We start from the raw sequence: 20781 nt of genomic DNA, 5'->3' as shown, positions 1-20781 counted from the left end.
AAATAATAAACAGCAAAACACAGCAGTGGGAGAGTCGATTCACTCAAAGGTCTTGTTCTTTCACTTATTGTTCTTTATTTCTTTCAATTTTTATTTATTTTTATTTCGTTTGCTAATTTCTTTTCTTACAGAAATATTTCTTCTGTTTTGTCCTCTTTTCTCTTTTAGACGCTTGATTATTTCAATAAAAATCCAGTCCAATTTCTTATTCCTTCTCTTGATCGGCGATGGGTGATTATATTTACTGTATTTGGTTTTGTATCGAACCCTGAGAGACGATTTCTTCAGCAAGCGTTTTTTTTTTCTTTTTCTTCTCGTCCGTTTTCTTAATCACGAATCCTTAATAACATACACGCGCTCACGCGCGCGTGTGTAGATATTACAATAATTCCGAGACTTAACAAGTTATGATTCAGCAGATTTGATTCCAGGTGAATCTAACGTCAATGGCGTCCCAACTAGGGAAGGACTTGATTTACATGATCATGCAATATCTGGACGAGGAAAGGTTCAAAGATGTTCTTCACAAGTAATAATAATTCCTCCCAAGAACCTATGGTATTTCCACTTTATATTTAATTAATGAATTAATGACGTCATAAATGACAGGCTGGAGGAAGAATCAGGACTGCACTTCAGCGTAAAGTATTTCGAGGAGTTAGCCATGGCCGGAAAGTGGGCCGAGACTGAGAAATACCTTTCTGGATTCACGAGGCTCGACGACAATCGCTATTCCATGAAGATCTACTTTGAGCTGCGAAAGCAGAAATACCTCGAAGCACTGGACAAGTATATAATACATCAATCTCTCTCTCTTTCTATTTATATATAATAATGATTATTTATTGTAATTTTTTTCGGAGCAGCCATGACCGTGTAAAGGCGGTGGAGATCCTCACGAACGATCTGAAAATCTTCGCCGGATTCAACGAGGACTTGTTCAAAGAGATGACCCAACTTCTTACACTCGAAAATTTCAGGTACTTTTCGCGGCCGAGCTAATTTTCTTTTTCGGTGTGTTAAAAGTTTGGTGACCTTAATAGATTTGGTTTAGGCCCGAAAAGAAAACGTCTACGGTGCGAAAATCAAAATTACACCGTTTTTTTTACAAAATTTCTCTGGGGCTTAGCTGTGAACCTTTAGCAAATTTTGAATTTTTCGTCTAGGATTTTGTCACTTTCCCTTTCGCGGCGTAATCTATAGTATAAATTCATCAAATTTTCCGTGGTTTATTATTCTCGTCTTGGATTTTCCACGTTGAACCTGTTCGCAATTGCGTATTCAATTGATTTATTTTGTTATTGAACGCAGAGAGAACGAACAACTTTCGGGGTACAGAGACACAAGGAACTCAAGAACAGTAATGGTGACAGAGCTCAAGAAGCTCATCGAAGCCAATCCGCTTTTCCGCGACAAATTGCAGTTTCCGATATTTAGCGCTTCCAGATTGCGGATGCTCATCAACCAGAGGTACACACAAAAAAAAGAAAAAAAAACACACTAACTAATTTACAATTAATTTTTCATAATCAAAATAGGAATGAACATTTTTTTGCTCTGTTTTGCAGCTTGAATTGGCAGCACTCTCTGTGCCCGAACCCGAAGAGGAATCCGGACATAAAGACGCTGTTTGTGGATCACATTTGCAGAAACTCAGGAGATTCAATCAATGCAAACAATCAGCTTACGTTGGGCTCTTCACAGCAGCCTAGGGTTGATGCTAGTTTTCTGGCTATGGGATCAAATTCCGGGGTATAATTAGTTTTTTTAACTTTAATCTCTAAATTATTACCACTTTAATCTTTAATGAATCAATTTTTTTTTTCTGTCTCTCTTCAGAGCTTTCAGCATCAGAATAATTCGGAGGCCTATCAAACCCCTTTGTCTGCGTGGATCACGATCCCCGGTGCCATGGCTCATCAGTCAACTTCCAGCAATGTCGCTGGTATATAAAATAGGGTTATTAAGTTATATAGCCACACGGTTATAGTGAATTGGGATATAGCCCACCTTTCGTTAATTTCTTGTAAATAACCAAGTTAACTTATTAACAGATTAATAATAGACTTATTTAATCCAGTCAAACATGTAAAAAAATGTAGTTAATAGGCTGCCACGTATACAAGTTGGCTATTTACAAAGTATTTACGAAAAGTTGGCTAATTTACAATTCCTATAGTTTAGATGGCTTATGTAGCCAATTTTTTGTATAAAATATATAGCTCGGTTTAAGTTTTTTTCTTGTTATTTTTTTGTACTGCTTTTGAAATATTTGTGTTTTTTTATTAGTTTCTGCGATTATGCCAAAGGCGGCTCCGATGGAATCTGCTGAAAATGCACTCAGGATGAGGTTCCCTGGAGCTTCGGAAAGGGTAAAAAAAAAAAAAACATTAGTTAATTTTTTTTCAATAGATCTAATTTGTGTGTACTAATAATTTTATTTTATTAGACTCTGTTGGTTGCGAATACTCCGAGCCAAATTATGACCACACCGGTGTCTAATTGGGCCGACGAGTTCCCAAAAAGCGTGTCGCGGATATTAACTCAGGGCTCGAATGTTACCACCATGGATTTTCACCCCTTCCAACAGACTCTGCTTCTAGGTCCCATTTTTTTATTTTTATTTTAATTTTATCATTTTTACACTTTGGGGTTACATGTGTTTAATTGAACTTGTTGTTTTTCCCTCTCCAGTGGGGACTATTGTTGGAGAAATATGCTTGTGGGAAGTGAGTTCTAGGGAAAAGCTTGCCACAAGAAGCTTTCAGGTTCGCAATACTTTTTCGATCTCTTAATTACATGGAACCCGTCTATTTGCCAATTTAACAAGTACTTTATTTTCATGTGAAATTAAAATATCAGGTTGGTTTGGTCAAAGATCAATCTGTTTCGGTTAAGAAAGTGTCGTGGACTACGGACGGAAGTCTGTTGGGTGAGCCAGCTTCTAAGTACATTTCCAAAGCTCTTTAATTTTCTATTTTGTTCTTAATTTAATCGTGTTGTTCCTCTTCTTTTGTGATCGGATTAAACAGGAGCGGCTTTTTCAAGGAATGTTATACAAGTATACCGTTATCACGGAGGAAATGACGTTCGAAAGTACTTGGAGGTTGGTTGATTACTTAACCTAATGAAAGTCATAGAAGATAGCCATTTCAAACTAACAAAATATATAGCCTAGGTTTAAAATTTTAGCAAAATAGTCAAAGTTATGTTAAGTGTCTAAACTTTTTTGTACACTAACAATAACAATATCGAACCTATATAAATTAGTTACCACTTTAAAAAAAAAAGGGAAAATATCTAGAGTACCCCTCGTATTTAATCGAAATGCGAGATTTATCCCCTCTATTTCTAGAAATATCAGACATATGCCTTCAGTTTAATATAAATGACATATACATCCCCTCAAAAAATATTATATTACAAATATCACCTTTTTCGTTTATTTTTTACAAAAAAATAATTTGAACTCCTCAAAATACACTTAATAGAATAAATATTTATTTACTATTTTAATAAAAAAAAATCAAAATCTCTCTTTTATATATAAAAAAAAAACCTTAACTTTTTATAAAGAAATTTTTTAATTTAATTTTTTTGTATATAGAATAGAAGATAAAAAATTATTTCATTAAGGGTATTTAGGGGATTTCAAATTATTTTTTTGTAAAAAATAAACGAAAATGGTGATATTTGTAATATAACATATTTTAGGGGATGTATATGTCATTTATATTAAACTGGAGGGATATGTCTGATATTTCTAAAAATAGAGGGGATAAATCTCGCATTTCGATTAAACACAAGGGATACTCGTGATATTTTCCAAAAAAAAAATTATTGACATTGTCACAAAAGTTTACTGACAACTTGTACATGCACATTTTTGTAAATTTTGACTGCTTCACTATTTTTAGACTAACTTTGTCTAATTTGCAAATCAAATAGTTTCAATTGGTTATTTAGCTGTACAGTAACCTAATGCTAGGTACTACGAGGCTCAGGATCGATTCGAGGTTCATCAATTGGTTTGTTTTGTTTAGAATCAACTTGATGATGAACGTATTTATCCGTTCTATGTTGACCTGCTATGGTCTCAAAACTTTCTCTTAATCTCTTCCTTTTATTATTATTTTTTTCTTCCATAATAGTAGTTTTTTTATCTGAATTTCAGGTTGAAGCTCATGTCGGTAGCGTGAATGATCTCGCTTTCAGCAACCTCACGAAGAAACTCTGTGTCATAACTTGCGGTGATGACATGCTCATCAAGGTTTTTTTTTGGCTCATTATAATTAAATGTGATTTTTCATGATAATTATATAGAAAATATTGAATAAAAATAAATATATTGTGGATGTTTTGTTCAGGTGTGGGATGTTGCTACCGGAACAATGCTGTATGTTTTCGAGGGTCACTCTGCTCCGGTCACTTCAGTGTGCCCTCACACAAAAGAAAACGTCAATGTAAGAAAATATCTCTATATAGTTGTGTTAAATTAGTTTGGCAAAAATATATAATGCTTATTATTTTGTGCCTCAGTACCTGGTTTCGACATCAATGGATGGGAAAATCAAAGGGTGGGTGTTTGGCCTAAGCGGGTCGAGGATTGAGTATGAAGCCCCGGCTCGGTCTTGCACCAAACTGGCTTATTCTTCGGATGGGAAAAGGTTGGCCCATTTTTCTCACCGCCTTTTTTTTAGTAGAGAATGGTAAAAGATTTTGATTTTGATATTTTGTAGGCTTTTTTCTTGCGGGACGACGAAAGAGGGAGAGTCACATGTGGTCGAGTGGAACGAAGCCGAGGGGTGTGTGAAGAGATCTTACCAAGGGTTTCACAAGAACTCATTGACCCCGGTTCAGTTCGATGTGACCAAGAACAAGTACTTGGCCGTCGGGGACGATTATTCGATCAAAGTGTGGGATATTGATAGTATCAACTTGCTTACTGTCATCGATGCTGATGGAGACCTTCCGGTAAGTAAAATCGCGCAAGTGTGTTTGTGTCTTTTTTTTTTATTCAACTACTATTTTTTTTAATGATTTAAAATTCATTTATCTAGGTAAGTCCTCGGATCCGCTTCAACAAAGACGGTTCGCTGTTGGCCGTTTCTGTGAACGACAACAGAATAAAAATCTTGGCAACTGTGGACGGGCTTCGCTTGATGTGCGCCTATGAAAAACATACTTTCATGGCCCCGAGAAACGCGCCTGAGGCCACCTCAGCGGTGCAGGTGAAACAGGTCTTTTCGAAATCTTCTTTACTCTACATATCTTCAGTTTTAGTTTTTCATAAACTATTATCTAAAATATATGTAATTTTTTAGGGTCTTTAGCTATATAGTCATTTGACTTATATCGTTTTGTATAATAGCCAACATTTTGTCAATTTTCTGTAAATAGCCACGTCAACTTATTTACGGTACTAAAAAAGACAAAAAAAAAATCCAAAATAGACGGGAATGTTTTTGGGTATTTTTTGTCTTTTTGAGTGTCGTAAATAAGTTGAGGTGACTATTTACAAAAAAGAAAAGTTGGCTATCTAGCAATTCTTAGACTTTCGATGGCTGATTTGACTAAATTTTTTTTTTTATTTTTTTATTTTTTTATTATTATTTTTTTTTGCGTAGAATGGGGCTGCAAGGAAAATAGCAGAGGAATCAAAACAACGATTAATTGAAGAAGTCAGTTTAGCGAGAATTTGGAAGCTCGCGGAGATAGCCGAGCCTAATCAGCTTCAGTCTCTGAAGCTCACGGCTCCAATGAAGGTCGAAAAGGTAACTAATTATCTTCGCGCCCAAAAAAAAAATATTCTTTCCGTCTTGAGTTTTATGCATATATATGAATTATTATTTTTCGCACTTCATCGTCATGGATTCATAAGAAAAAAAGAAGACTAACTTTATTTTTCGTAACAAAGATCTCGAGGTTGCTTTTTACGAACTCAGGAAACTACCTCTTGGCATTGACATCAAACGGCGTCCATCTTCTTTGGAATTGGCCTCGCTGCGATCAGAACACGACTGGCAAGGTAACCCCAAACTACTCTATACAAGCACAAATAATATATAGAGAAAGAGAAAAAAATAAAAGAATTTGTTGCAATTAACCAATTCGCTAGTTTCTATTAAAATTCTAGCCAAAGTTTCATTTTATTAAGAAAATAATCAACCAGACCGAAGTTAAGTAAATTAACTGTTTAGTTAATTAAATTAATTATTCAGTTTATTTAATTAACTTCGCCTTGGTGGACTATTTTATCAATAAAATGAAACGTTGACTATTTTTTAAAAATAGTGTGAGCTATTGGGTTACTGGTTTAATTGCCAAAAAAAAAAATCGATATTGACGCTATGTAATGCATTATGGGTTGGGTTCTAGGCAACGACGAAGATGGCTCCTAAATTCGTGGAGCCAACAGGTTCAAGGAGTCTAATGACGAACGAGGTGATAAACCACAAATCCAAGTCCGATGATTTCTTTTCTTGCATGGCTTTGTCCAAAAACGATTCTTACATCATGTCCGCTTCCGGCGGCAGGATATCTCTCTTCAACATGATATCCTCCAAGGTACGACCCGAATCCCCAAATTTCCCTTCCTTAATATAAAGCCTAAAAGATTTTCCCACGGTGCGATGAATCTAATTTTTCCGAAAAAGCATATGAGGTTTTGTCACTTTTCTTTTTTCGTTTTATAAAAAAAAAGTAATATAATTTTAGGTTAAACTATGATAACATGTAAATTTTTAATTTCTTTTTATGTTTGTGGCGGAGACATATCCCCTTAAAAAAATTAAAACGTGATTTTGATTTTGATTTTGAATTAAATTTTTGTTTTACCGTCATTAGCTTATAACATTATTTTTCAGACGATGACGACGTTTATGGGACCACCGCCGGCGGCAACGTGCCTGGCGTTCCACCCACAAGACAACAACATCGTGGCGGTGGGAATGGAAGATTCCACCGTCCACATCTACAACGTCCGTACGGACGAAGTTAGGAGAAAATTGGGCGCTCACTCGAAGAGGATCACGGGGTTGGCGTTCTCGCACGCTCTCAACGCGCTCGTGTCCTCCGGCGCTGACTCGCAGATCGTGACGTGGAGCTCCGTCACGTGGGAGAAGCAGCGGAGCAGCTTCCTCAACGTCCCCGGGGCCAAGAACACCTCCGTCAACTCCAACACTCGGGTCCAGTTTCACTCCGACCAGACTCGCATCCTCGTCGTCCACGACGTCCAAATCTCCATCCATACCGCCTCCAAGCTCGAATGCATTAAACAGGTATGTAATAATCTACATAAATGTCTGTACTTAGCAAGTGTTTAAAAATACCTATGAAATGAGGTTTTACGAGTTAAGTGCCATCACTACCTTGTCAAAATTAAGGGATTTCGAAAGATAGAGGTTTTAGTGAAAAGAATGAGATGAGTAAATCATGACCTTATAAATCTGAGATCTTTCATTCGCATTATAATTGAATAATATGTTTGTGCAGTGGGTGAGCGGGGAATCATCGCCGCTGGTGTCGCAAGCGACGTTCTCATCGGACGGCAAGCTTGTGTACGCAATCTTCGGAGACGCCTCGATCCGCGTGTTTGGGGCTGCGAACCTGCACCCGATGTGCCTGGTGAGTCCGGGGGCATACCTGCCCAGCGAGGTGGTTCCGAGGGCTCTGGCGGCACACCCGCAGGAGCCCAACCTCGTGGCGGTTGGGCTCAGCGACGGGACTGTGGTTCTCCTTTACCCTCTCGACTCCGAGACCAAGTGGGGCCCTGTCGCCCCTCCTCTCTCTCCTCCTCGGCAGCCCACTCTCCCACTCATGTCTTCTTCTTCTTCTTCTCCGCCTCCGACTCCGACTCCGACTCCGACTCCTAACCCTATTCATTCTGCTTCTGCTTCTGCTCCGGTGGAGATTGTGGAGGGTGACGTGGAAGATCCGCGGTCCACCACCACCACGGCCACGGCCACAGCTGATGATGTGGCGGCCTCTGAAGAGCCGGAGCCGATGACGATGGGATGATTATGTGTTTTTTTTTTTTTTTGTGGAGAAGAAAATTTGTGTGTTATTGAGGATTGTTTCTACAAACGAAAATAAATTAGTCATCAAAAACTAAATTTAAAAGGGGTGATTTGACTAAATAGTTAATTTAAAATTAAAGATTTGTTAAATAGTCAAGGTTTGTCTAAAATTAAAGGAATAGTTAAAATGTGCCGTAATCATGTCTCAAAAACAAAATTAATCCTAGGATTAATATTTTTTAAAGTGATAAATGGCTTATAATAATTGTCAAAAATTTAATCATAGTGTAAAAAAAATTAGACAGCATAACTTTGACTACTCTGCCGAAATTTGAAACTTGGGCTATTTTACTAACCAATTAGTTTCAAATGACTATTTCGTAGAATTTTTCGTTTAAAAAATTGCACATTTTAATAAATATTGGTTCATATCTATTGTTACACCCCGATCGCATCCAATAAAGACCACGGCATCAAATCATGTTTTATGGCTTATGCCTAATTACACTACATTGCATCAAATAGTATATTCAAAGCTGAAATCACTAAAGAAAATATATAAAATAATAATAATAAAAAAAACCATCCAGCTTAATGGGGAACGCCGTAATTATTCTCGTTCACAAACGCTTCAACCGGTCTCCACAACATTTTGCAATTCAGCTGCCTACCTAAAACATGCCATCAACATATTCGTGATTTTTAAGAATTAATCTTGTTGAAAAACTAAAAAATCAGAATACATCAAGATTTTTTTTTTTTTTTTTTTTTCATTACATAGCATAACATAATATATGCCAATATGAAATCAATCATGAAAAAATATAAACTTAAAAAAAAAATACCAAGCTGTAAATAGCTATGTTAATTTTACAAACTCATCCTTTATGGATTTTGTTTTTCAGCAACTTCAAGTACAAAGTTAAAGCAGAATTTTCTTTATAAAAAAAAAATCAAAGTTGAATTGTAGAAGTTGAATAAGACAGACGCATAATTTTTTTTTTTTTTGAAACACAACATAAAATTCAAAATATTAGCGTGAAATATATGTTGAACCAAAAAACATTTTCAGTATAACAAGTCCCATACTTGAAAATAAACAAAAATTTAGTTCATTTTCATAATCGACTGGATCTAGTGACAGTGAAATTCGGCATAACAAAACACGATACTAAAACAGAGACTTAAGTCAACTCTCAAACAATGGCATTGGCTGCACTAGCAATACTGGGCCATAGATCAACACACTCCTTTTGGATTGGTTTACTGAGTACCTTAATCTACTTTTTAGTGCTGGAGCTCTTAATTGCTCGATTTGACCAGGCCAATCATCCGATGTTTTTTTCATTTGAGAACTCTACAAAAAGTTTTATATGTGCATTTGGATGACATGAAAATTAAACTAATTATGAATTCCTAATTAAGAAGCACACATAGGATGTATTCCAAAGAACGCGTCATTACATTACCGTATTCCAAAGAATTTTCGACGCGTTATTTATTAATTGAATAGCCTGAAGTTTTGTTTTTTTGGGTAGTTTATTTTAAAAATATTGAGATGACAATGCTGTTACTTTTTTTTTTTTTTTTTTATCTAAATTATTTTGAGACGTGTAATTTACTAGTTTTATACTAGGTGAAATCGAATTCTCTGTGAAGATGCGTTGTACCATCGTTTTAAAAGCTAATAAGTGTATTTTTACACTCGAAAAAGTATGACATGATATAATTTTTTTTTACTGTTTGTTATTTTGGCTATTTACATTTAAGGAAAAAATTCATTCAGATCTCAAGCATAATTCTCGTCTGACGACCATTACATTTTTCCACATAATTTGTAAATATTGTGATGCATGCAACTCATTTAACGCAAAATAGGAAATGAGAAGTTTTGAAGGTTAATCGAATTATTCTTTTATTTTTATAATATAAAAATAATTTAAATTCGAAGTATCCTTAATTAACATTTTATTTTATTCAATTTTTTTTTCTTCTTCCAGTGTTCACTCCCATTCAATACAAATCATTCCATTAGTAGAAAGCTTCGGACTAGCTTATCGTCTTCGTCTCAAGAGATGCCACGTGCCAAGTTATCATTCGTTGAGAGCACAATCGGGTCACAAGATCGAGAAGCACAGAAATAAAATTCCATTTCTTCGAGAAAACGTCCCTGTTATGTAATAATATTCTATTTCTTCAGCGAAGTGATGTAGGATTTGACCTATCAATAAGCGCACTAACTTGTATATAATAAGTACAGCAGCTTATCAATTATCATCTGAAGTACAGTCTCTTGCTATATATACCCGTAGCTGCTAGGCTGTATAAGCATCAGAACAGAGATTAGAGAGAGAAAGATGATAAATAAATCATAAGCAGCAAAATTTAGCAGTGAGAGAGTCGATTCATTCAAAGGTCTGGTTCTTCCACTTCTTGTTCTTTATTTCTTTTTAGTTTTTTTTAATCATTTCGGTTGTTAATTTCTTTCTATTTCCTTTCACAGTTGAAATCTATCTTCTTGATTTTTTTTTCTTTACTTTCTAATTCTTCTTTTAGTCGCTTAATAACTCATCAAAAATAACAACATTTCATTTTCTTGATCGGCGATGGGTTAAGCATCGAACCCTGAGAGACGATTTCTTCAGCAAGCGTTTACTTTTTCTCGTCCGTTTTCCTAATCACGAATTTTCGCCCGTGTAGATATTACAATAATTCCGAGACTTATCAAGTTAGTTAATTAAATTCTTTTCTTGTAAAATGATTCAGCAGATTTGTTTCCAGGTGAAGCTAACGTCAATGGCGTCCCAACTAGAGAAGGAGATGATTTTCGTGATCATGCAGTATCTAAACGAGAAAAAATTAAAAGATGTTCTTCACAAGTAATAATAACTAAACTCCTCTCCCAAGAATCTATGGTAATTCTCTCTATAAATAATTAGTTAATTAATGACGTCATAAATGACAGGCTGGAGGAAGAGTCGGGACTATACTTCAGCTTAGAGCATTTCGAGGAGTTAGTTATGGCCGGAAAGTGGGCCGAGACTGAGAAATACCTCTCGGGATTCACGAGTCTCAATGACAATCGCTATTCCAAGATGATCTACTTCGAGCTCCGAAAGCAGAAATACCTCGAAGCACTGGACAAGTATATATAATACATCAATCTCTCTCTCTCTCTCTCTCTCTCTCTCTCTCTCTATATATATATATATAATTATTTATTGTAATTTTTTTTCTGAGCAGCCATGACCGTGTAAAGGCGGTGGAGATCCTCACAAACGAGCTGAAAATCTTCGCCGCTTTGGACGAGGACTTGTTCAAAGAGATGGCCAAACTTATAGCACTCGACAATTTCAGGTAATTTTCGCGGCCGAGCAGAATTTCATTTTCTGTGTGTTGAAGTTAGTGACCATGAATAGGTTTGTTCAGGCCCCGATATGATGACAAATCAAAATCAAACATTTTTTTTTTAATTTCTTTGGGGCTTAGTTGTGAATTATTTTTCAATATTTTAATTTTTCGCCTAGGGCTTTGTCACAATTTCCCTTTCGGCGTAATCTATAGTATAGTTTATCACATGTTCCACGGTTTATTATTTTCTCTTGGATTTTCCACGTTAAATTGATTTATTTCATCATCGAACGCAGAGATCACGAAAAGCTTTCGGTGTATAGAGACATAAGGCACTCAAGAAAATCAATGGTGACGGTGCTCAAGAAGGTCATCAAAGCCAATCCGCTTTTCTACGACAAATTGCAGTTTCCTAACATTTCCAGATTGCAAAAGCTCATCAAACAGAGGTATATATATAAAAAAAAAAACATTTAGCTAATTTACAGGTAGTTTTTCAAAATCAAAATATTAATGAACACTTTCTTGTTCTGTTTTGTAGCTTGAAATGGCAGCACTCTCTGTGCCCGGAGCCGGCGAAGAATTTGCACATAAAGACGCTGTTTGTGGACCACAGTTGCAAAAACTCCGGCGACTCAACCAACGCAAATGTGGATGCTGGTTTTCTGGCTATGGCCGGGGTATAATTAATCAACTTTAATCTCTAAATTACCGCTTTAATATCTAATTAATTAACTTTTTTTTCTTCTGTCTCTCTTCAGAGCAGTCAGCATCGGAATAATTTGGCGGACCTTGAAATCCCTTTGTCTGAGTGGATCACGATCCCCGGTGCCTTGGCTCATCAGCCAACTTCCAGCAATGTCGCTGGTATATAAAATATATAGCTCGGTTTTTTTTTTTTCCTTTTCTTTTGGAACTGCTTTAGAAACATTTGTCTTTATTATTAGTTTCTGCGATTATGCCAAAGGCGGCTCCGATGGAATCTGCTGAAAACACACTCAGGTTCCCTGGAGCTTCGGAACGGGTAAGGAAAAAAACATTAGTTGATTTTTTTTTTCCAATACATTTAATGGTACATTAGGAAAATAACCAAGTTAAATGTTTGAAATTACTAAATAGTCAACGTTTAGTAAATCTTAGGTAAATAGTCATTTGCATGTATTTACATACGTAAATCTTAGATAAATATATAGCCGCCTCCATATATTAGGTTATGTCATTATTTATGGTTATTTACTTAAAATTTACCAAACGTTAGCTATTTAATAATGTCAAACGTTGGCTATTTAGTAATGTAAAACGTTTAAGTTGATTATTTTTCTAATTTTCTCTACATTTAATTTGTGTGTACTAATATATGTTTTTTTTAATTAGATGCCGTTGGTGACGTATACTCCAAGCAAAATTATGACCACACAAATGTCTAATTGGGCCGATGAATTCCCGAAAAGCGTGTCGCGGATATTAACTCAGGGCTCGAGTGTTACCACCATGGATTTTCACCCATTCCAACAGACTCTGCTTCTAGGTCCGGTTTTTTATTTTTATTTTTGTCACACTATGGGGTTACATGTTGAAAAATTGAAGTTGTTATTTTTCCTCTCCAGTGGGGACTATTATTGGAGAAATATGCTTGTGGGAAGTGAGTTCTAGGGAAAAGCTTGCCACAAGAAGCTTTCAGGTTCGCAATACTTTTTCGATCTCTTAATTACATGGAACCCGTCTATTAGCCAATTTAACAAATACTTGATTTTTAATTGAAATTAAAATTTCAGGTTGGTTTGGTCAAAGATCAATCTGCTTCGGTTAAGAAAGTGTCGTGGACTACGGACGGAAGTTTGTTGGGTGAGCCAGCTTCTAAGCACATATCCAAAGCTCTTTTTTCTTCTTAATTTGATCGTGTTATTCCTCCTCTTTTGTGATCGAATTAAACAGGAGCGGCTTTTTCAAGGAATGTTATACAAGTCTACCGTTATCACGGAGGAAGTGACGTTCGAAAGTACTTGGAGGTTGGTTGATTACTCAACCTAATGAAAGTTACAGAAGATAGTCATTTCAAACTAATTAATTGACAAAATATAACGAAGGTTTAAAATTTTTAGCAAAATAAATTATTCACCACAAAAAAAATTTATTGACATGGTCACAGAAGTTTACTGACTACTTGTACATGCACATTTTTGTAAATTTTGACTGCTTCACTATTTAAGACTAACTTTTGTCTAGTTTGCAAATCAAATAGTTTCAATTGGTTGTTTAGGTACAACAACCTATTCTTAACCTATATTTAATAGTAGGTTTTTTTATTTTTATCTGAATTTCAGGTTGAAGCTCATTTCGGTAGTGTGAATGATCTCGCTTTCAGCAACCTCACGAAGAAACTCTGTGTCATAACTTGCGGCGATGACATGCTCATCAAGGTTGTTTTTGGCTCACTATAATTAACTATGATTTTTCATGATTATTATATAGAAAATACAAATAATAAAAAATTGTGGATGTTTTGTTCAGGTGTGGGATGTTCCTAACGGAACAATGCTATATATTTTCGAGGGTCACTCTGCTCCGGTCACTTCAGTGTGCCATCGCACTAAAGAAAACGTCAATGTAAGAAAATATCTCTATATAGTTGTGTTAATTAGTTTGGCAAAACAATATAATGCCTATTATTTTGTGCCTCAGTACCTGTTTTCGACATCAATGGACGGGAAAATCAAAGGGTGGGTGTTTGGTCTCTGCGAGTCGAGGATCGAGTATGAAGCCCCGGATCGGTCTTGCACCAAACTGGCTTATTCTTCAGATGGGAAAAGGTTGGCTCATTTTTCTTTTTTATTCAAGTAGAGAATGGCTAAAAGATTTTGATTTGATATTTTGTAGGCTTTTTTCTTGCGGGACGACGAAAGAGGGAGAGTCACATGTGGTCGAGTGGAACGAAGCCGAGGGGTGTGTGAAGAGATCTTACCAAGGGTTTCGCAAGAACTCATTGACCCCAATTCAGTTCGACGTGACCAAGAACAAGTACTTGGCCGTCGGGGACGATTATTCGATCAAAGTGTGGGACATTGACAGTGTCAACTTGCTTACCGTCATCGACGCCGATGGAGACCTTCCAGTAAGTAAAATCGCGCAAGTGTGTTCGTGTCTGTTTTTTTTGTTCTACTAATTTTTTTTTATATGATTTAAAATTCATTTATCTAGGTAAGTCCTCGGATCCGCTTCAACAGAGACGGTTCACTGTTGGCCGTTTCTGTGAACGAGAACAGATTAAAAATCTTGGCGACTATGGATGGGCTTCGTTTGATGTGCGCTTATGAAAAACATACTTTCATGGCACCTGAGGCCACCTCAGCGGTGCAGGTGAAACAGGTCTTTTCGAAACCTTCTTCTCTACTCAACATATCTTCTGTTTTAGTTTTCCATAAACTATTATCTGAAATATATATAACTATTTTTTATTTGCGTAGAATGGGGCTGCAAGGAAAATAGCAGATGATTCAAAACAACGATTAATCGAAGAAGTCAGTTTAGCGAGAATTTGGAAGCTCGCGGAGATAGCCGAGCCTAATCAGCTTCAGTCTCTGAAGCTCAAGGCTCCAATGAAAGTCGAAAAGGTAACTAATTATCTTCGCGCCCCAAAAAAATTTACTGACCCGATTATTCGACATAGTGTCTTACTTGATTCTTTCTGTCTTGTGATTTTACGCATATCTATGGATTCTTATTTTTCGCACTTCATCGTCATTGATTCAAGAACAAAAAAAAAAAACTAACTTTATTTTTGGTAACAAAGATCTCGAGGTTGTTATTTACGAACTCGGGAAACTCCCTCTTGGCATTGACATCAAACGGCGTCCATCTTCTTTGGAAGTGGCCTCGCTGCGATCAGAACACGACCGGCAAGGTAATCCAAACTACTCAATACAAGCACAAATAACATTTAGAGAAAGAGAAAGAAAAAAATATCGATATTGACACTATATAATGCATTATGGGTCGGGTCTAGGCAACGACAAAGATGGCTCCTAACTTCATGGAGCCAACAGGTTCAAGGAGTCTGATGACGAACGAGTTGATGAACCACAAATCCAAGCCCGACGATTCCTTTTGTTGCCTGGCTTTGACCAAAAACGATTCTTACATCGTGTCCGCTTCCGGCGGCAGGATATCTCTCTTCAATATGGTAACCTCCAAGGTACGACTTGAGTCCCCAAATTTCCCTTCCTTAATAAAGCCTAAAAGATTTTCCCGCGGTGCGACAAATCTGATTTTTCCGAAAAAGCATATGAGGTTTTGTCACTTTATTTCTTTTTTTCTTTTTATTAACAAAAAAAAAAAAATCATATAATTTTAGGCTAAAACTATAATAACAAAAGTTTGTGCGGAGGCATATGCCCCTAAAAAAAAAAAAAAAAAAAAATGTGACTTTGATTTCGAATTCAATTTTTGTTTTACCGCCATAAGCTTATAACATTATTTTCAGACGCTGGCGACGTTTATGGGACCACCGCTGGCGGCAACGTGCCTGGCGTTCTACCCGAAGGACTACAACATCGTGGCGGTGGGGATGGAAGATTCCACCGTCTACATCTACAACATCCGCACCGGCAAATTCAGGAGAAAATTGGGCGCTCACTCGAAGAGGATCACGGGTCTGGCGTTCTCGTACGCTCTCAACGCGCTCGTCTCGTCCGGAGCGGACTCGCAGATCGTGACGTGGAGCTCCGCCACGTGGGACAAGCAGCTGGGCATCTTCCTCGACGTCCCCGGGGCCAAGAACTCCAACACTCAGGTCCAGTTTCACTCTGACCAGATTCGCATCCTCGTCGTCCACGACGTTCAAATCTCCATCCATACCGCCTACAAGCTCGAATGCATTAAACAGGTATGTCTTATCTGAAGCTAGGATTTTAGATTAGGGAGGAGAGGGTTAATGTGCAAAAAAGAGTTCAGGGGGCTCATTCATAAATTTTTTAGGTAAAAAAGTAAAAAAATTATAATTTATTTATTTATTTATTTATTTTTAATTGGCTAGTTTTTAAAGTACAAATGAAATGAGGTTTTGCTAGTTAAGTACCATCACTTCCGTATATCAAAATTAATTGACGATGAACACTAGATTTTATAAACCTACTTAAATTTCCTTAACATGCACCAATATAGTGACAAAGTCAGAAGTGATTGGTAAAAAATTTAAATGATATTTAACCTGAAAACAGCGAATTTTTAACCCATAATTACTGATTTTACGTAGTTCTAGATGAGTAATTTGGTTTTCAGGAAAATTAATCAAAATAATAATGATCTTATGTATCAAGAAATAAGCTTATAATTAAGTATGGGGAGCTACAGCCCTCACCATTACTTGGCCTGTCGTCTTAAAATGGCATCAGATTTTATTTACAATGAGATCTCATAAGTAATCATGACATTATAAACCTCTCTAGCTAAGTCTCATTATATGTGCAGTGGGTGAGCGGGGAATCATCGGCGCTGGTGTCGCAGGCGACGTTCTCTTCCGACAGCAAGCTTGTGTACGCCATCTTCGGAGACGCCTCCATCCGCGTTTTCGAGGCGGAGAACCTGCACCCGATGTGCGTGGTGAGGCCGGGGGCATACCTGCCGAGCGCGGTGGTGCCGAGGGCGCTGGCGGCCCACACGCAGGAGCCCAACCTCGTGGCCGTTGGGCTCAGCGACGGCACCGTCTTGCTCCTCCAACCCCTCGACTCCGAGACCAAGTGGGGTCCACCCACTCTTTCTGCTTCTGCTCCGGCGGCGGGGGCGGTGGAAGATCTGGCTTCTGAAGAGCCGGAGACCATGACGATAGGATGATTATGTGCTTTTGAGGATTGTATATCTGTTAGTTGTATAAGCACATGCAGTTGAGAGAACAGTTTTGTGAGTCTTCTTTTCTTTCTTTTTTTCTTTTTTTCTATTTGTAATAATTACTGATGAATTTTGAGCTTCATTAAGCACATGAGATCACAAAAATTACATTTTATAAATGTCATCATCTTTTAGTATGGATATTGACATCATCAGTTGAGAGAACAGTTCTGCAAGTCATGTTCTTGGGGATTTTTGTTTGTAATAACTGATGGATTTGAGCTTCATTATAATAAAGGTAGCTTTTGTTTGATCTTGATTTCCTTGTGTGTGCTAATATTAGTTTTAATATCATACCCAACTTATAAACTCCAAAGTGCACTAAAGTTGCAAAATCCTGTTTTTTATAAAATATATATTTTTATATATATATATATATATATATATATATATATATATATATATATATATATATATATATATATATATTTCACAGAATCTAGTATTGTAGTAACATATTTTATATTAGAAATAAAAAAAATGATTTTGGTAAATAAAAATCCAATAATAATCATGTCCATTTATCATTGCACTTTTGGTGTAGAAAACGGTAATAGATTGAAGATTTTATAGATATTTGCATAGGAAATAGGAATTCTGTATTGATTCTCCTTTTCTCCCAAATCAGAGTAATTTTTATATATATGACTTAGATGCATACCAAAAAACTCAATATGCCCCTTCTTGAAGAATATAACTAATAGGTTTAAAAATAAGGGTTATTAAGTTATATAATCATATATCTATAGTGAATTGAGATATATCTCACTTTTGGTTGATTTCTTGTAAATAGCCAAGTGGACTTATTAACAGATTAGTAAAAGACTTATTTAACCCAGTCAAATTTCCGCCCATTATTTTCAGCCCATTAATTTAAATGGAAAACAAATATTCGGCCATAACTACTCGCGCAAATCGAGGGAGCATTTAAAACTCGATATATGCAGATCTCTATACTCTCTCTTTATCTCTCCACAACCAGTTAAATCAAAGTCAAATCAAGAGAACTTCTACCATGTGCTTTTTTGAAGGGGGGAGTAACTGACGACGGAGACGGCGAGGGAGAGGCCGGCGGCGAGGTGTAGATTCGGTGGGATCGATGCGAGGATCCGAGTTGTGCCACAAGTTTTTCCACTTGCATCGTTCCTCAAAATAAATAGAATAAGAAGGTGAGACATTTGAGTTTAGGGTTTCATTTATGTAATCAAAAGTCGCAGAGTTGGCGGTGATATTGAAAAAACTCATCCTTTGAAGCCTCATCTTCCTAATTTATTTTTAATGTTGTGCTTATGTTTGTGTTTTCATTGTTTTGTGGAGCCAGAGATTTTTTTTTTTTAGTAGAGCGTTGAGTCCGTCAGAGCTGGAGTCGGAGTCGAAGAACAAGATCTCGAGCCGCTTCATGTAGCCGTCGAACCCGATCGTTGATGAGATCATGGTTTGTTCATAGCCATTAACCTTTTTACGCCAAATTGAATTCACGTGTTCATTTTTCTTAATATCAACAGAATATATGGTTGATTTCTTCTTCTGTACGTGGGATTATTAACGTATGGTGTAAATATAGTGTTAATAATCGTAAATTGTTGTAAAATAATCGTTACACATGGTGTAAATATGGTGTAAATAAGTCAACGAGGAAAAAATTTATGATGTTAATGTGTGGAGTATTGTAAATGTTTGCTTATTTATAGAAATATTCTTGTAAATAAACTAAAAATATTAATTTACAGTCCAGCGAATAGACGGTTATGAAAAACAGTGAGAAATAAATTATATGGACGTTCAACAATCTGAAATTATCAAACATGCTGAAGGAAATACAATTTGAATGTAAAATTGGCGGCCAAAAAAAGGATCAGGAAAAATGCGGTCAAAATAAATATCATATTTTCAATAAATGGAAAATATTGAAAGATTGTAATTTAATTCTATAAACCGAAATAGAAATCAAATCAACTAGAAACATGCGGTAAGAACTTTCAAAATTTGCTGAAAAATCCAAATTTCACGTTTGAAAACTTGCCTAATTGGTTAGAATATTTAATTCAAATTTTAAAAAAAAAAATAATTGCCTAATTTAAAAACTTGGCCGAAATTATTAAGGGCAAACATGTAAAAAAATAGGTAATTAATAGGCTGCCACGTATGCAAGTTGACTATTTACCAAAGGTTAGCTAATTTACAATCCTATAGTTTAGGTGGCTTATGTAGCCAATTTTTTTTGTAAAAATAAAGGACTACAACCTAAGAAATTATGCATACGAAAATATCATTTGCTGAACATTTTCCTGCAGCATTTTGCTGTTGAAGTATGCTGAAACACTAGATCACAAGTATTACATTTGATAAATATCATATTTTAGTATGGAATTGACATCATTTCGGGGATCGATCGAAGATAATTTGGCAAAAATTATATTTTAAGGGTCAATTTTTTTAGGGAATTATGAGAATTTCAAGTCTGTCGGTAAGCCCTAGCTTTTCATATAATATGTGCATCGATATTGGTTGTAGAGTACATGAGAGATCTTTTTCTCTCGGATTTGGGTATTATTGAGAATCTACAACGGCAAGAGTGGATGTAACTTTTTTATTTTTATTGAAAGTGAGCCACTATAACTATGATTGTGTTTAATCGTTCTTCTAATTTGTGTGATTTGTTTTCTAGTTGTAGGTTGGATTTTCGGCTAAAATCCTAACAATTTGTGGTTTTAGATGGTCTTAATCCATCAACATTATTTTGCATTGAGTAACAGAGATCAGCAAGTGGATTGCATATTAAAACAATTTTCAGTTTGCTGCAACAGAATTCGACCGTTGGATTTTGAAGACGTGCGCTTGAAGGCATCTCAGGCGTCGTCGTGTCGTAAAATAGCCCCACGCGACACTCCCTCGCTACCAGAACGAGCTCGTCCGTCAACTTCGAATAGTATCGATAATCGCAGCAAGAAAGCCTCGCTGGATGAAGATCCACGATGGTGATGACTATGGCGACGAAGTCGACGAAGATATCGATAGAGATAGACGAAGATGGCGATGTAGATGGCGACAATATCGTTGGAGATTGATGGAGATGGCGATGAAGATAGCGATGGAGATGGACACGGGTGTTCGACCGAGATGGAAACGGCGTTCAAAAAGCGATGGCGATTGATCGAGAGCTTTTTAGAGTTTTTTGGTTGAAGGAATATTGCGTTTTAGGTAAACAAGAGTTTTGGGGGATTTTTAAATTTTGGTCTACTTTACCTCAACTTTGAACAATTGGACTATTCTGTCAAGCCCAAACTTAAAAAATGACTAAATACTCGCATCACAAAAATTATATAATATAGTCATTTGAAATTTATTGATTAGTAAAATAGTCAAAGTTTAAAATTTTTAGGAAAGTAACCAAAATTACATTGTCAAACTTTTTTTGACATTAAGATTAAAAAATTTAACGATTATTGTTATGCAATATATCACTTTCAAAAAACTTAATCGAAGGTCAATTTTTTCTTTGAAACTTAATTATTGCACATTTTAATAT

At 36.2% G+C, this 20781-nt stretch overlaps 2 protein-coding genes across 2 annotated transcripts; both read left to right on the top strand.

The window, feature by feature from the left end:
* Positions 1 to 446: 446 nt before the first annotated feature.
* LOC149391614 (topless-related protein 1-like) lies at positions 447 to 8119 on the top strand. Its single transcript, XM_089620022.1, has 21 exons — positions 447 to 529; positions 610 to 789; positions 867 to 980; positions 1312 to 1470; positions 1569 to 1752; positions 1840 to 1945; positions 2290 to 2372; positions 2450 to 2603; positions 2695 to 2768; positions 2863 to 2932; positions 3033 to 3106; positions 4175 to 4270; positions 4368 to 4463; positions 4540 to 4667; positions 4740 to 4974; positions 5061 to 5231; positions 5628 to 5774; positions 5918 to 6028; positions 6379 to 6567; positions 6867 to 7280; positions 7495 to 8119. Exons 1-21 carry the CDS (start codon positions 447 to 449, stop codon positions 8017 to 8019), a joined length of 3393 nt encoding a protein of 1130 aa, XP_089476148.1. The 3' UTR covers positions 8020 to 8119.
* A 2695-nt stretch (positions 8120 to 10814) lies between these two features.
* On the top strand, positions 10815 to 17198 carry LOC149391613 (topless-related protein 1-like). The gene is made up of 21 exons (XM_089620021.1): positions 10815 to 10897; positions 10984 to 11163; positions 11262 to 11375; positions 11666 to 11818; positions 11911 to 12049; positions 12131 to 12236; positions 12317 to 12393; positions 12744 to 12897; positions 12977 to 13073; positions 13132 to 13214; positions 13305 to 13378; positions 13694 to 13789; positions 13881 to 13976; positions 14052 to 14179; positions 14247 to 14481; positions 14568 to 14726; positions 14834 to 14980; positions 15160 to 15270; positions 15373 to 15561; positions 15850 to 16251; positions 16836 to 17198. Exons 1-21 carry the CDS (start codon positions 10815 to 10817, stop codon positions 17196 to 17198), a joined length of 3186 nt encoding a protein of 1061 aa, XP_089476147.1.
* Positions 17199 to 20781: the final 3583 nt, after the last annotated feature.

The sequence above is a fragment of the Urtica dioica genome, chromosome 7 (genome assembly GCF_054948205.1).
Source record: "Urtica dioica subsp. dioica isolate 48M chromosome 7, U.dioica_male_clone48M_v1_H2, whole genome shotgun sequence".
NCBI lineage: Eukaryota > Viridiplantae > Streptophyta > Magnoliopsida > Rosales > Urticaceae > Urtica > Urtica dioica.
Note: the sequence above shows the minus strand (reverse complement) of the source record. Positions and strands in the feature narration are given on the sequence as shown.

Excerpts from the sequence above, each read along its gene's own strand:
- LOC149391613 (XM_089620021.1), top strand. The coding sequence starts at position 10,815 with ATGGCGTCCCAACTAGAGAAGGAGATGATTTTCGTGATCATGCAGTAT. Across the intron at positions 10,898-10,983 it reads TTAAAAGATGTTCTTCACAA|GCTGGAGGAAGAGTCGGGAC; the intron begins GTAATAATAACT and ends CATAAATGACAG. Across the intron at positions 11,376-11,665 it reads ATAGCACTCGACAATTTCAG|AGATCACGAAAAGCTTTCGG; the intron begins GTAATTTTCGCG and ends CATCGAACGCAG.
- LOC149391614 (XM_089620022.1), top strand. The coding sequence starts at position 447 with ATGGCGTCCCAACTAGGGAAGGACTTGATTTACATGATCATGCAATAT. Across the intron at positions 790-866 it reads TACCTCGAAGCACTGGACAA|CCATGACCGTGTAAAGGCGG; the intron begins GTATATAATACA and ends TTTTCGGAGCAG. Across the intron at positions 1,946-2,289 it reads AACTTCCAGCAATGTCGCTG|TTTCTGCGATTATGCCAAAG; the intron begins GTATATAAAATA and ends TTTTTTTATTAG.